At 44.8% G+C, this 13,739-nt stretch overlaps 1 protein-coding gene across 1 annotated transcript in view; it reads right to left on the bottom strand.

The window, feature by feature from the left end:
* Window positions 1-13,739, bottom strand: part of LOC120055109 (espin-like protein) — a 46,509-nt gene that overhangs the window by 14,956 nt on the left and 17,814 nt on the right. Inside the window, exons 3-5 of the mRNA XM_039003027.1 lie at window positions 13,367-13,553; window positions 7,383-7,565; window positions 7,038-7,169 (exon numbers count right to left, since the gene is read on the bottom strand). Of these exons, the coding sequence (XP_038858955.1) occupies window positions 7,038-7,169; window positions 7,383-7,565; window positions 13,367-13,553 (502 nt within the window). The remainder of the gene's footprint in view (window positions 1-7,037; window positions 7,170-7,382; window positions 7,566-13,366; window positions 13,554-13,739) is intronic.

Raw genomic sequence — 13,739 nt, 5'->3', positions numbered from 1 at the left:
TCCCCCCATTTTAATGGACCAAAATCATTGGGACAAATTCACTTATGTGTATTAAAGTAATAAAAAGTGAAGTATTTGGTCCCATATTCATTTGCACACAATGGCTATATCAAGGTTGTGACTCTACAAATTTGTTGGACAATCCTAAATTAATTGTGAATAATGATGAGTGAGAAAGTTAGACGCACAAATATCATACCCCCCAAAAAATGCTAACCTCCCCTGTTATTGTAATGAGAGGTTAGCATGTCTTGGGGTATGATATAAAATGCTAACCTCCCCTGTTATTGTAATGGTGAGAGGTTAGCATGTCTTGGGGGTATGATATAAAATGCTAACCTCCCCTGTTATTGTAATGAGAGGTTAGCATGTCTTGGGGGTATGATATAAAATGCTAACCTCCCCTGTTATTGTAATGGTGAGAGGTTAGCATGTCTTGGGGGTATGATATAAAATGCTAACCTCCCCTGTTATTGTAATGAGAGGTTAGCATGTCTTGAGGTATGATATCAAATGCTAACCTCCCCTGTTATTGTAATGAGAGGTTAGCATGTCTTGGGGTATGATATAAAATGCTAACCTCCCCTGTTATTGTAATGAGAGGTTAACATGTCTTGGGGTACGATATAAAATGCTAATCTCCCCTGTTATTGTAATGAGAGGTTAGCATGTCTTGGGGGTATGATATAAAATGCTAACCTCCCCTGTTATTGTAATGAGGTTAGCATGTCTTGGGGTATGATATCAAATGCTAACCTCCCCTGTTATTGTAATGAGAGGTTAGCATGACTTGGGGTATGATATAAAATGCTAACCTCCCCTGTTATTGTAATGGTGAGAGGTTAGCATGTCTTAGAAGTATGATATAAAATGCTAACCTCCCCTGTTATTGTAATGGTGAGAGGTTAGCATGTCTTAGGGGTATGATATAAAATGCTAACATCTCCTGTTATTTTAATGGTGAGAGGTTAGCATGTCTTGGGGTGTGATATAAAATGCTACTCTCCCCTGTTATTGTAATGGTGAGATGTTAGCATGTCTTGGGGGTATGCTATCCTCCCCTGTTATTGTAATGGTGAGAGGTTAGCGTGTCTTGGGGGTATGCTAACGTCCCCTGTTATTGTAATGGTGAGAGGTTAGCATGTCTTGGGTGTATGATATTATTGCATCTGTAACTTTCTCACTCATGATTATTCAAGATTATCCATAATCATTGTAGCATCCACATTAATGTAGAAGTGTTTAAAAATATATTCACATTTTTATTTACAATAAAAGTGACTCCAAAATGATACGATTCATTATTTACCATTAATTTACAGTACTAGTCAAACGTTTGGACACACCTACTCATTCAATGGTTTTTCTTTATTTTATACATTGTAGAATAATAGTGAAGACATCAAAACTATGAAATAACACATACTAACCAAATATATTTTAGATTAGCCACCCTTTGCCTTGATGCCCCCATTCACATAACAAGTTCCATACAAAAATGGTTTGTTGAGATCGGTGTGGACAAACTTGACTGGCCTGCACAGAGCCCTGACCTCAACCTCATCGAACACCTTTGGGATGAATTGGAAGGCCGACTGCAAGCCAGGCCTATTCGCCCAACATCAGTGCCCGACCTCACTAATGCTCTTGTGGCTGAATGGAAGCAAGTTCCCGCAGCAATGTTCCAACATCTAGTGGAAAGCCTTCCCAGAAGAGTGGAGGCTGTTGTAGCAGCAAAGGGGGGACCAACTCCATATTAATGTCCATGGTAGGTGTCCACATACTTTTGATCATGTAGTGTACATTTAGCCCCTTGCGAATTGAAGGAAAATTATGAAACACAGAGAGACGAAAGATACATTTAATGTTTTCGAATTTCTTTCTTGGTACATTTTTTGGCGAAGTCTAGCTTCCCTTGACATCCATGAATAACACTGCTTCCAATGTCGTTTTAGAGAATTTGCCAGTACATCTAACCGGCCTCAAAACCACAGACCACATTTATGGTGATGTGTGGGCGAGCGTTTTGCTGATGTCAATGGTGTGAACAGAGTGCCCCATGGTGGAGGTGGGGTTATGGTATGGGCAGGCATAAGCTACGGACAACGAACACAATGGCATTTTATCGATGGCAATTTGAATGCACAAAGATATCTTGATGAGAACCTGAGGCCCATTGCCGTGTCATTTATCCACCGCCATCACTACATGTTTCAGCATGATAATTAACAGTCTCATGTCGCAAAGATCTGTACACAATTCCTGGAAGCTAAAAAATGGCCCAGTTCTTCAATGGTCTATGTAAGCACCAGACATGTCACCAATTGAGCATGTTTGAGATGCTCTGGATCGACGTGTACGACAGCATGCTCCAGTTCCTGCCAATATCCAGCAACTTCACACAGACATTCAAGAGGAGTAAGCCACAATCAACAACCTGATCAACTCTTTGCAAAGTCGCACTGCGTGAGGCAAATGTTGGTCACACCAGATACCGACTGGTTTTCTGATCCACGCCCCTACCTTTTTTTAAAGGTATCTGTGACCAACAGATGCATATCTGTATTCCCAGTCATGTGAAATCCATAGATTAGTGCCTCATTTATTTATTTCAATTGACTGATTTCCTTATATGAAACTCAGTAAAATGTTCAAAATTGTTGCGTCAGTATAGTATCCTACCCCTGGCCTAGTTAATCAACACTATTGACAAGCGTTTGACTTAAAAGCATTGTATCAAATAAATCCATAGCAATCAACAAAATCAATAAGTAACTTACGGCTCAGACCCGAGTGATGCTACGTCCTCCAGTCAGTCAGTTAGTTAGTGATCCAGTCAGTCAGCCCTCAATGATGAAGATGTGACATGTGAACCCATCACACCCAGTCAGTCAGCCAGCCATCCAGCCTGCCAGCTAACCAGGCAGCTAGTCAGTCAGTCAGCCTGCCAGATAACCAGGCAGCCAGTCATTCGGGTAGGTGTTTGACACCCCCATGAACACAGACAGCTAGCCTCCACACTGCCCCGAGGGCCGCTCTGCCAGCCAATAAACAATAACAATGATCGGAGAATGGTGTTAATTATTAAGGTGCAGGATGGGATGGCCGGTAATGTCCCTAATGCAGGACAAACCAATAGCTATGTTGCTGTAGCACTGAACAAAGGAAGAAAACTGTCCCAATGGCATCCTATTCCCTTTATAGTGCACTACTTTTGACCAGGACCTATAGGGAATAGGGTGTCATTTGGTACGATAACCTAAATCTGTCAAAGCTGCTGGAAAAGAGACATTTTATACACAAAATGTATGTGGACACGAATTCAAATGAATGGATCGGATATTTCAGCCACACCCGTTGCTGACAGGTTTATAAAATCGAGCACACAACCATGCAATCTCAATAGACAAACATTGGCAGTAGAATGGCCTTACTGAAGAACTCAGCAACTTTCAAAGTGGCAGTCATAGGATGCCACCTTTCCAACAAGTCAGTTCGACAAATTTCTGCCTCAGGCAACTGTAAGTGCTGTTATTTTGAAGTGGAAACATGATTATTATCCCCGTTTCAGCCGATCCTCATCCCCGTTTCAGCCGATCCTCATCCCCGTTTCAGCCGATCCTCATCCCCGTTTCAGCCGATCCTCATCCCCGTTTCAGCCGATCCTCATCCCCGTTTCAGCCGATCCTCATCCCCGTTTCAGCCGATCCTCATCCCCGTTTCAGCCGATCCTCATCCTCGTTTCAGCCGATCCTCATCCCTGTTTCAGCCGATCCTCATCCCTGTTTCAGCCGATCCTCATCCCTGTTTCAGCCGATCCTCATCCCTGTTTCAGCCGATCCTCATCCCTGTTTCAGCCGATCCTCATCCCTGTTTCAGCCGATCCTCATCCCTGTTTCAGCCGATCCTCATCCCTGTTTCAGCCGATCCTCATCCCTGTTTCATGATTTATGTTTGATGGAGCTGATGGATGTGAAGGCCTTTTGACTTTCCAATGTAAAAAATAAATAAAACACATTTCAAGAAGTCCACTGTCTTTGTGTGTGAATGAAGAGCGGAAGTCCTAGTCTGTGTCCCAAATGGCACCCTATTCCCTATATAGTGCACCCTATTCCCTATATAGTGCATCCTATTCCCTATATAGTGCACCCTATTCCCTATATAGTGCATCCTATTCCCTATATAGTGCACTATAAAGAGAATAGGGTGTGATTTGGGACAAAACCCTCAATGCGTGTAAAATAAACCCAACACCACAAGGTTGTTTATTTGATTGCAGCTGTTTCTGAAGGAGAGGCACTACTGCCGGTAAGAGGTGAGCAGAGCTGCTGGCTGGCTGGCTGCTGGCTGACTGACTGACTGGATGGCTGGCTGACTGGCTGACTGACTGACTGGATGGCTGGATGGCTGCTGGCTGACTGACTGGATGGCTGCTGGCTGGCTGACTGACTGACTGGATGGCTGCTGGCTGGGTGACTGACTGGATGGCTGGATGGCTGCTGGCTGGCTGGCTGACTGACTGACTGGATGGCTGGATGGCTGCTGGCTGACTGACTGGATGGCTGGCTGACTGACTGGATGGCTGGCTGACTGACTGGATGGCTGTAGCAGAACGCTAGCTAAATAAGGAGGAGGGAAGGTGACCTCTTTAGGAGAAACGAAAACATCAGGAAATGCCTAGCACGCAACTCTCTGGCCACCAGGCCCGTTAAAGCTGCCGATCGGGAAACGAGACGAAGTGACGGACAGACACTTTAGAACAGACAGAAACCCTACAACCATGTGAGCTACACGGACAGAAACCCTACAACGCTGTGAATTACACAGTGCTCTGTGAACGTGTGACACTAAGGGACGTGTAATTAAAACGACGTAGTGGATTTATACTGCAAGATATTTCACAGAACTACTGTTCGCAATGCCTTCAATTTCATGGGATTAAATAGATTAAAAAGTCTTTGTTGAGAACATTTCACCAAAGCCCTATTTTAATCTAAACTAATCTGCGGAGAAAAAAACCATTCCACCATAATATGATATGCTATGTGTAATGTGTGATCTGGAAACAGAACGGGACACACAATCAAACTGAGGACGACGTGTGTTTGAAGCCAACATGACATCCCTGCTCCTGAGGGATAGAGTTTCCGGTTCCAGGCTTCACAACCACGGGTAAAAATGATGAAACCGAAGCCCTCAGATCTCATAACCGGCTCAGGCCCCTAGGCCAGGCCCTCTCCCCGCCACCTGAGCTTCCTATCTGGGGTAACTGATAGGCCCCAGGGGCTCACGGCGGCTCCAAACCACAGCTGCAACACTGCAGCGCCAGGAGCCCCACAGTTAATTAGCTGTCCCATTGTTAACAAGAGGAAGGAGGGTTATTTTAGGTGGAGGGGAGGTGAAGCTAACTCCGTCAGCCAAGCCTCGCTGGGTACTCTCCAAATGGCACCCTATTCCCTATATAGTGCACTACTATTGACCGGGGCAGGCACCCTATTCCCTATATAGTGCACTACCTCTGACCAGGGCTAGCACCCTATTCCCTATATAGTGCACTACTATTGACCGGGACTGGCACCCTATTCCCTATATAGTGCACTACTATTGACCGGGGCAGGCACCCTATTCCCTATATTGTGCACTACCTCTGACCAGGGCTGGCACCCTATTCCCTATATAGTACACTACTATTGTTACTGTTCCTGTGAAGGGGACACATCACTGGGTATCTATGGGCTGTCAGGCAGAGAGCTGCTGTTACTGTGAAGGGGACACATCACTGGGTATCTACGGGCTGTCAGGTAGAGCTGCTGTTACTGTGAAGGGGACACATCACTGGGTATCTACGGGCTGTCAGGTAGAGCTGCTGTTACTGTGAAGGGGACACATCACTGGGTATCTACGGGCTGTCAGGTAGAGAGCTGCTGTTACTGTGAAGGGGACACATCACTGGGTATCTACGGGCTGTCAGGTAGAGAGCTGCTGTTACTGTGAAGGGGACACATCACTGGGTATCTACGGGCTGTCAGGTAGAGAGCTGCTGTTACTGTGAAGGGGACACATCACTGGGTATCTACGGGCTGTCAGGTAGAGAGCTGCTGTTACTGTGTATTTGTGGGCTGTCAGGTAGAGAGCTGCTGTTACTGTGTATTTATGGGTGTGAATAACTGTGGACGTGGTGGACTGAGGCGAGCACACACAATACACACACACACACACACACATCCACGCAGCAATACACACATCCACACACCAAAAAACAGGACTAGTTTTGAGGCTTTACAAGTGTTCTTACGCTATGATTTGGAACATTCAAAGCAACTGGGACACGTCCATGGTTGTCATGGTTGTCACCTTAGCTTGCTACATAACTTCAGAGAGTGACAGGAAGCACGAGCACCACCACCAATCAGCCTACACCACTGCTCACACACACACACACACACACACACACCTGTTGTTACTATGACAACTAGCGTAGCCGTGTCAGCTAATGACTGCTGTTTGAACACGTGTGATTCGGTCACTTGTAACTTGTTGTTTTGGACAGTCAACTATTCCAAAATAGATTTGAAAAAACAAAACTGATTGGAGCATTGAGGCCTGTAGTGTGAACAAGGCTGAAGGTCTGAACACTACAGACACGGACCCTCCCCCTAACCCGGACCACGCTGGGCCAATTGTGCACCGCCAGAGATCAGGAGTCCCATAAGGAGGCGCAAAATTGGCCCAGCGTCGCCCATGTTAGAGAAGGGGTTGGGGGGGGGCTTTACAAGTAGGCCGTCATTGTAAATAATAATTTGTTCTTAACTGACTTGCCTAGTTAAATAAAAACTAAAATAAGTAAATGGACAGATCACAATATGACAGTACAAAACAGTTCTCCTATTTTTAGATGTTTTAAAGCTTGTTCTGACTTGGATTATAATGCAAAAAAATGCTTGGGAACAATAAACAGTTAACAGAGGCCACAAAACAAGAATATATCATATCTGAACTAAGAAAGACACTATAAAACGAAAGGGTTTGGGTCTTACGCATGTCTCCACGGCTCGGAGGTAACCGGCACAGTCGTAGTGTCCATTGTACTCCGCAAGGTCTGCTGCTGTGAACCCATCTATGTCCTGCTCCGATGGGCTCACCTGGTTGGCTAACAGGATCCTGCAGCACTAGAAAGGAGGGGTAACAGTTCAGCAAACAGACTGAATCAAAACCTCTTACTATGACTTAACATGACTTTAATATACTGTAGATACTTAGGAGTTCTGATTTAAGATCAGTTTGACCTTTTAGACCACTGTGAATAAGATGACATGGACAAAGGGGCACCAGATCCTAGATCACTCTGAAACTCTTGATAAAATGATCTTGTCATCCCTCACCTCCAGCTCTCCATTCTCAGCAGCGTCGTGAAGAGGGGTTCCCCCCCAGTCGTCTCTGATGACCTTTGCCCCCATGCGGAGCAGCCTCTCCAGGATGCGATGGTGCCCTCCACTGGCCGCAAAGTGAAGAGCAGTCGCTCCCTCTCTGTCCTGGCACTGCAGGCTAAGGTCTGTGAAGGTGGCCTGCGAGGGACAAATGTCAACAGACCAGAATGTTAAGGTGGCCTGCAAGGGACAAATGTAAGACCAGGATGTTAAGGTGGCCTGCAAGGGACAAATGTCAGACCAGGATGTTAAGGTGGCCTGCAAGGGACAAATGTAAGACCAGGATGTTAAGGTGGCCTGCAAGGAACAAATGACAACAGACCAGAATATTAAGGGGGCCTGTGAGGGACAAACGACAGGGGAGGAGAAGGTTTCAACATAAGAAAGTAATCCTTCTGAGGTAGCTTTGATGATCAAGAACAACCCCTGGAAAGGAAGCTTGTCTGTCGCAGGAACTTATAACTCAACATAGTAAACTAATACCATCTGGTGGGAAAAAACAACAAGATAACTAATGTAAAATATACTGTGTCCGTAAAATGTATATAGGTTCAGAAATTTGGTGAAACAGCACAGTTAAAAATATATGGCAAAACATAAATCAAACTGGATGGGATTCAGAGATAGACGTGAGGGTTTTTTTCTTAAATTTGTACTATTTTTTACATTGTAGAATAATGGTGAAGACATCAAAACTATGAAATAACGCATTTTGAATCATGTCGTAACCAAAATAGTGTTAAACAAATCAAAATATATTTTATATTTAAGATTCTTCAAAGTAGCCACCCTTTGCCTGTTGTTTCTCTTTGCTTATTTGAGCTGTTCTTACCATAATATGGATATGGTATTTTACCAAATAGGGCTATCTTCTGTATACCACCCCTACCTTGTCACAACACAACTGATTGGTTCTTTCCTTCTTTTAATGCGTTTGAGCCAAAGACCTTCCTTCTGAAAATCGTCAGTTTATTCTTGTTCTGAGTAATGAAGGCTATTCCATGTGAGAAATTGCCAAGAAACTGAAGATCTCGTACAACGCTGTGTACTACTTCCTCCTTCACAGAACAGCTCAAACTGGCTCTAACCAGAATAGAAAGAGGAGTAGGAGGCCCCGGTGCACAACTAAGCAAGAGGATAAGTACATTAGAGTGTCTAGTTTGAGAAACAGACGACCTCACAAGTCCTCAACTGGCAGCTTCATTAAATAGTACCAGCAAAACACCAGTCTCAACGTCAACAGTGAAGATGCGACTCCGGGATGCTGGCCTTCTAGGCAGAGTTCACAAAGAAAAAGCCATATCTCAGACTGGCCAATAAAAAGAAAAGATTAAGATGGGCAAAAGAACAGACACTGGACAGAGGAACTGTTTAGAAGGACAGCCTCTCGGAGTCGGGATGCTTGGGGGTTCTTCTCAAGCTCTGTCAGGTTGGATGGGAAGCGTCGCCGCACAGTTATTTTCAGGTCTCGTCAGAGATGTTAGATCGGGTTCAAGTCCGGGCCCTGGCTGGGCCACTCAAGGACATTCAGAGACTTGTCCCGAAGCCACTCCTCAAATCAAATCAAAGTTTATTTGTCACGTGCGCCGAATACAACAGGTGTAGACCTTACAGTGAAATGCTTACTTACAGGCTCTAACCAATGGTGCGGTGTCCTGCGTTGTCTTGGCTGTGTGCTTAGGGTCATTTCCTGTTGGAAGGTGAACCGTCACCCCAGTCTGAGGTCCTGTGTGCTCTGGAGCAGGTTTTCATCAAAGATCTCTCTGTACTTTGTTCTGTTCATCTTTGCCTCAATCCTTACTAGTCTCCCAGTCCCTGCTGCTGAAGAATATCCCCACAGCATGATGCTGCCACCACCATGCCAGGTTTCCTCCAGACTTGATGCTTGGCATGCAGGCCAAAGAGTTCAACCTTGGTTACATCAGACCAGAGAATCTTGTTTCTCATGGTCTGAGAGTCTGTGGGTACCTCTTGGAAAAGTCCAAGCAGGCTGTAATGTGCTTTTTACTGAGGAGTGGCTTTTGGCCACACTACTGTCGTGTCTTTGGCTATGCCAGATTAATTGCTATGACATACTATTCTATAAAATAATTTCTCCGTAATTAGTATTACCTGATTGAACTAATCAGGTAAATGTAATTAACTAGTGAGGGACACCACGAAAGAATATTTATAGAGCTGTTATCTTCCGAATAAACTCTTAAAGATTTAGTAATATTTTACATCCATAGCAGTCACATTAATCGTCATTTTATTCAGTCTCATCTGAAAGTTGTAAATCCTTGGTTATCTGCAAGAATCCTGGCTAACAAGTTGAATCAGCAATACAACATTGGGTTTAATTATTTATTTACTAAATACCTAACTAATCACACAGAATCACACATACACAATTAAATCATAACTTGATTACAAAGTGCCGTCATAAAGGAAAACGTCCCTAGCGGGCAGAATAGAGATGACAGCTTGTTACACAAAGAAAAGGGGCGGGATTTTAGTGAAAGAGTGGGAGACTGGAACAGAGGCGAAGCTGTGTTATCGTAAATACAGTATCTTATGCATTCTAAATTACCGCCCATTTGAAAAGGAAAATGCAATAAATATTTACTCTGAGCTGCGCTTCAGTAGGTTGGTGGTAGATGGAAGACCGTATCGCCAACCCGAGTCCTCTGTCCTTTGAAGAATGTCTCTGGTGGTCACTGGATACGTTGGAGTAACGTCGATGTGTAGTAGACGGGATACTCTGACTGTCCTTCCTAACCTGCGTTTGTAGCAGCTGTTGCTAACTCAACGGCTAGGAGGTATCACTTCTGTAGTGAATACGAGTTCAAAGTTCATACCATTCACAACCAAAGTCCATGCTGATGTTGGCTTAGTTCTGTAGTTATTATCTGAACCATTCTGACATCGGATCGTCATCCTAAATGTACCCGGAACAGGAAGTTATATTTTTGTCAATGGCTTATATAGTGGAGGGAGAGGGGTGTGTCTGAAAAGTTTATAACCCATGTCTCTTCACAGGGGCGGGCCCCTGGTTGAACAGAGGCCCCAACTTATGAAAACCCAAATCTCTTATTTGGAAGCTAAAATTACATTTAATCTCTTCACAAATAATTTCATATTCAAACATTTGAATTAAACAACAATTCCATGTGAATCCGATACCTCTGACGTTTAGACTTTCCACGGTAGAGTTTATGTCATTCTATCATTGATGAGAATGTGTCAGAGGGCAACCGAACTGACATAATATACCTTAAGTACCACCGCATATGTTCAGTTGGTCGGATTACCAGAACATAGTTAATTTCCCTCCCACTTCTGATGTTCCCAGAATCTCTATGTTAACCAATGGGTTTTCTTATGTCACATCAGTTATAGTAGGGAGAGGGAAAAAGGGGGAAAGAGGTATTTATGACTGTCATAAACCTACCCCCAGGCCAACGTCATGACACTACCATAAAGGCCTGATTGGTGGAGTGCGTCGGAGATGGTTGTCCTTCTGGAAGTTTCTCCCATCTCAACAAAGGCACTCTACAGCTCTGTCAGAGTGACCATCTGGTTCTTGGTCACCTCCCTGACCAAGGCCTTCTCCCCCGATTGCTCAGTTTGGGGCGGTCGGACAGCTCTAGGAAGAGTCTTGGTGGTTCCATTTAAGAATGATGGAGGCCAATGTGTTTGGGGACCTTCAATGCTGCAAAAATTATTTGGTACCATTCCCCAGATATGTGCCTTGACACAATCCTGTCTCGGAGCTCTATGGACAATTCCTTCGACCTTGTGGCTTGGTTGTTGCTCTGACATGCACTGTCAACTGTGGGACCTTATATAGACAGGTGTGTGCCTTTCCAAATCATGTCCAATCATGTTAAGTTTCCACAGGTGGACTCCAATCGTTTTAGAAACATCTCAAGGATGATCAATGCAAAAAGGATGCACCTGAGTTCAATTTTGTGTCTCATAGCAAAGGGTCTGAATACTTATGTAAATAAGCTATTTCTGATTCATTTTTAAGACATTTGCTTTTTCATTATGGGGTATTGTGTGTAGATTGCTGAGGAAAAAACATATTTAATCCATTTTGGATTAAGGCTATAAACGTAACAAAATGTGGAAGAAGTCAAGGGATCTGAATACTGTATATACACTGCTCAAAAAAATTAAGGGAACACTTAAACAACACAATGTAACTCCAAGTCAATCACACTTCTGTGAAATCAAACTGTCCACTTAGGAAGCAACACTGATTGACAATAAATTTCACATGCTGTTGTGCAAATGGAATAGACAAAAGGCGGAAATTATAGGCAATTAGCAAGACACCCCCAATAAAGGAGTGATTCTGCAGGTGGTGACCACAGACCACTTCTCAGTTCTTATGCTTCCTGGCTGATGTTTTGGTCACTTTTGAATGCTGGCGGTGCTTTCACTCTAGTGGTAGCATGAGACGGAGTCTACAACCCACACAAGTGGCTCAGGTAGTGCAGCTCATCCAGGATGGCACATCAATGCGAGCTGTGGCAAGAAGGTTTGCTGTGTCTGTCAGCGTAGTGTCCAGAGCATGGAGGCGCTACCAGGAGACAGGCCAGTACATCAGGAGACGTGGAGGAGGCCGTAGGAGGGCAACAACCCAGCAGCAGGACCGCTACCTTCACCTTTGTGCAAGGAGGTGCACTGCCAGAGCCCTGCAAAATGACCTCCAGCAGGGCACAAATGTGCAGTAGGACACGTGATTCAGACATGAACCTGGGCTTACCTACAGTAGGACGCGTGATTCAGACACGAACCTGGGCTTACCTACAGTAGGACACGTGATTCAGACATGAACCTGGGCATACCTACAGTAGGACACGTGATTCAGACATGAACCTGGGCTTACCTACAGTAGGACGTGTGATTCAGACATGAACCTGGGCTTACCTACAGTAGGACGTGTGATTCAGACATGAACCTGGGCTTACCTACAGTAGGACGTGTGATTCAGACATGAACCTGGGCTTACCTACAGTAGGACACGTGATTCAGACATGAACCTGGGCTTACCTACAGTAGGACGTGTGATTCAGACATGAACCTGGGCTTACCTACAGTAGGACGTGTGATTCAGACATGAACCTGGGCTTACCTACAGTAGGACGCGTGATTCAGACATGAACCTGGGCTTACCTACAGTAGGACACGTGATTCAGACATGAACCTGGGCTTACCTACAGTAGGACGCGTGATTCAGACATGAACCTGGGCTTACCTACAGTAGCACGCGTGATTCAGACACGTACCTGGGCTTACCTACAGTAGGATGCGTGATTCAGACACGAACCTGGGCATACCTACAGTAGGACGCGTGATTCAGACATGAACCTGGGCTTACCTACAGTAGGACACGTGATTCAGACATGAACCTGGGCTTACCTACAGTAGGACGTGTGATTCAGACATGAACCTGGGCTTACCTACAGTAGGACGTGTGATTCAGACATGAACCTGGGCTTACCTACAGTAGGACGTGTGATTCAGACATGAACCTGGGCTTACCTACAGTAGGACGTGTGATTCAGACATGAACCTGGGCTTACCTACAGTAGGACGCGTGATTCAGACATGAACCTGGGCTTACCTACAGTAGGACATGTGATTCAGACATGAACCTGGGCTTACCTACAGTAGGACGCGTGATTCAGACATGAACCTGGGCTTACCTACAGTAAGACACGTGATTCAGACATGAACCTGGGCTTACCTACAGTAGGACGTGTGATTCAGACATGACAGATCTCTACTCTTCATCCACAGAACACCCGATTCCGCTAAAATCTACAGCTTTACGATTAGTTGACTAGTTGAATCAGGTGTGCTGGAAAATATCAAATAAGTGCAACTGGTTGGGAGAAGTTTGAGAAACAACGGTTGTACAGGATATTGGCATGCAGTCCACTTACCAGCCAGATGACCAGGGCATGGTGCCCCATGTGTGCAGCAGCGTGCAGGCCGGTCATGCCATCGTGGGCCCTGAGGTGCACGTCTGAGCCACAGTCCTTCACCAGGTACTCCACTACATGCAGGTGACCCTCCTGACATGCCAGGTACAGAGGGGTGGCACCGATACCAGTCTGACGGTTCACACACCTGGTGGAAGAAACACAAGGAGGCATCGTAAAGATGACATCAAAATGTACATTATACAACTATAGTTCTACAGTAATGTTAGTGGAAGATATTATACAACTATAATTATACAGTAATGTTAGTGCCAGAATGTACACTACAGGTCAAAAGTTTTAAAACACCTACTCATTCAAGGGTTTTTCTTTG

This window comes from Salvelinus namaycush, chromosome 10 (genome assembly GCF_016432855.1).
Source record: "Salvelinus namaycush isolate Seneca chromosome 10, SaNama_1.0, whole genome shotgun sequence".
NCBI classification, from domain to species: domain Eukaryota; kingdom Metazoa; phylum Chordata; class Actinopteri; order Salmoniformes; family Salmonidae; genus Salvelinus; species Salvelinus namaycush.
This window is presented reverse-complemented; position numbering and strand designations above follow the sequence as displayed.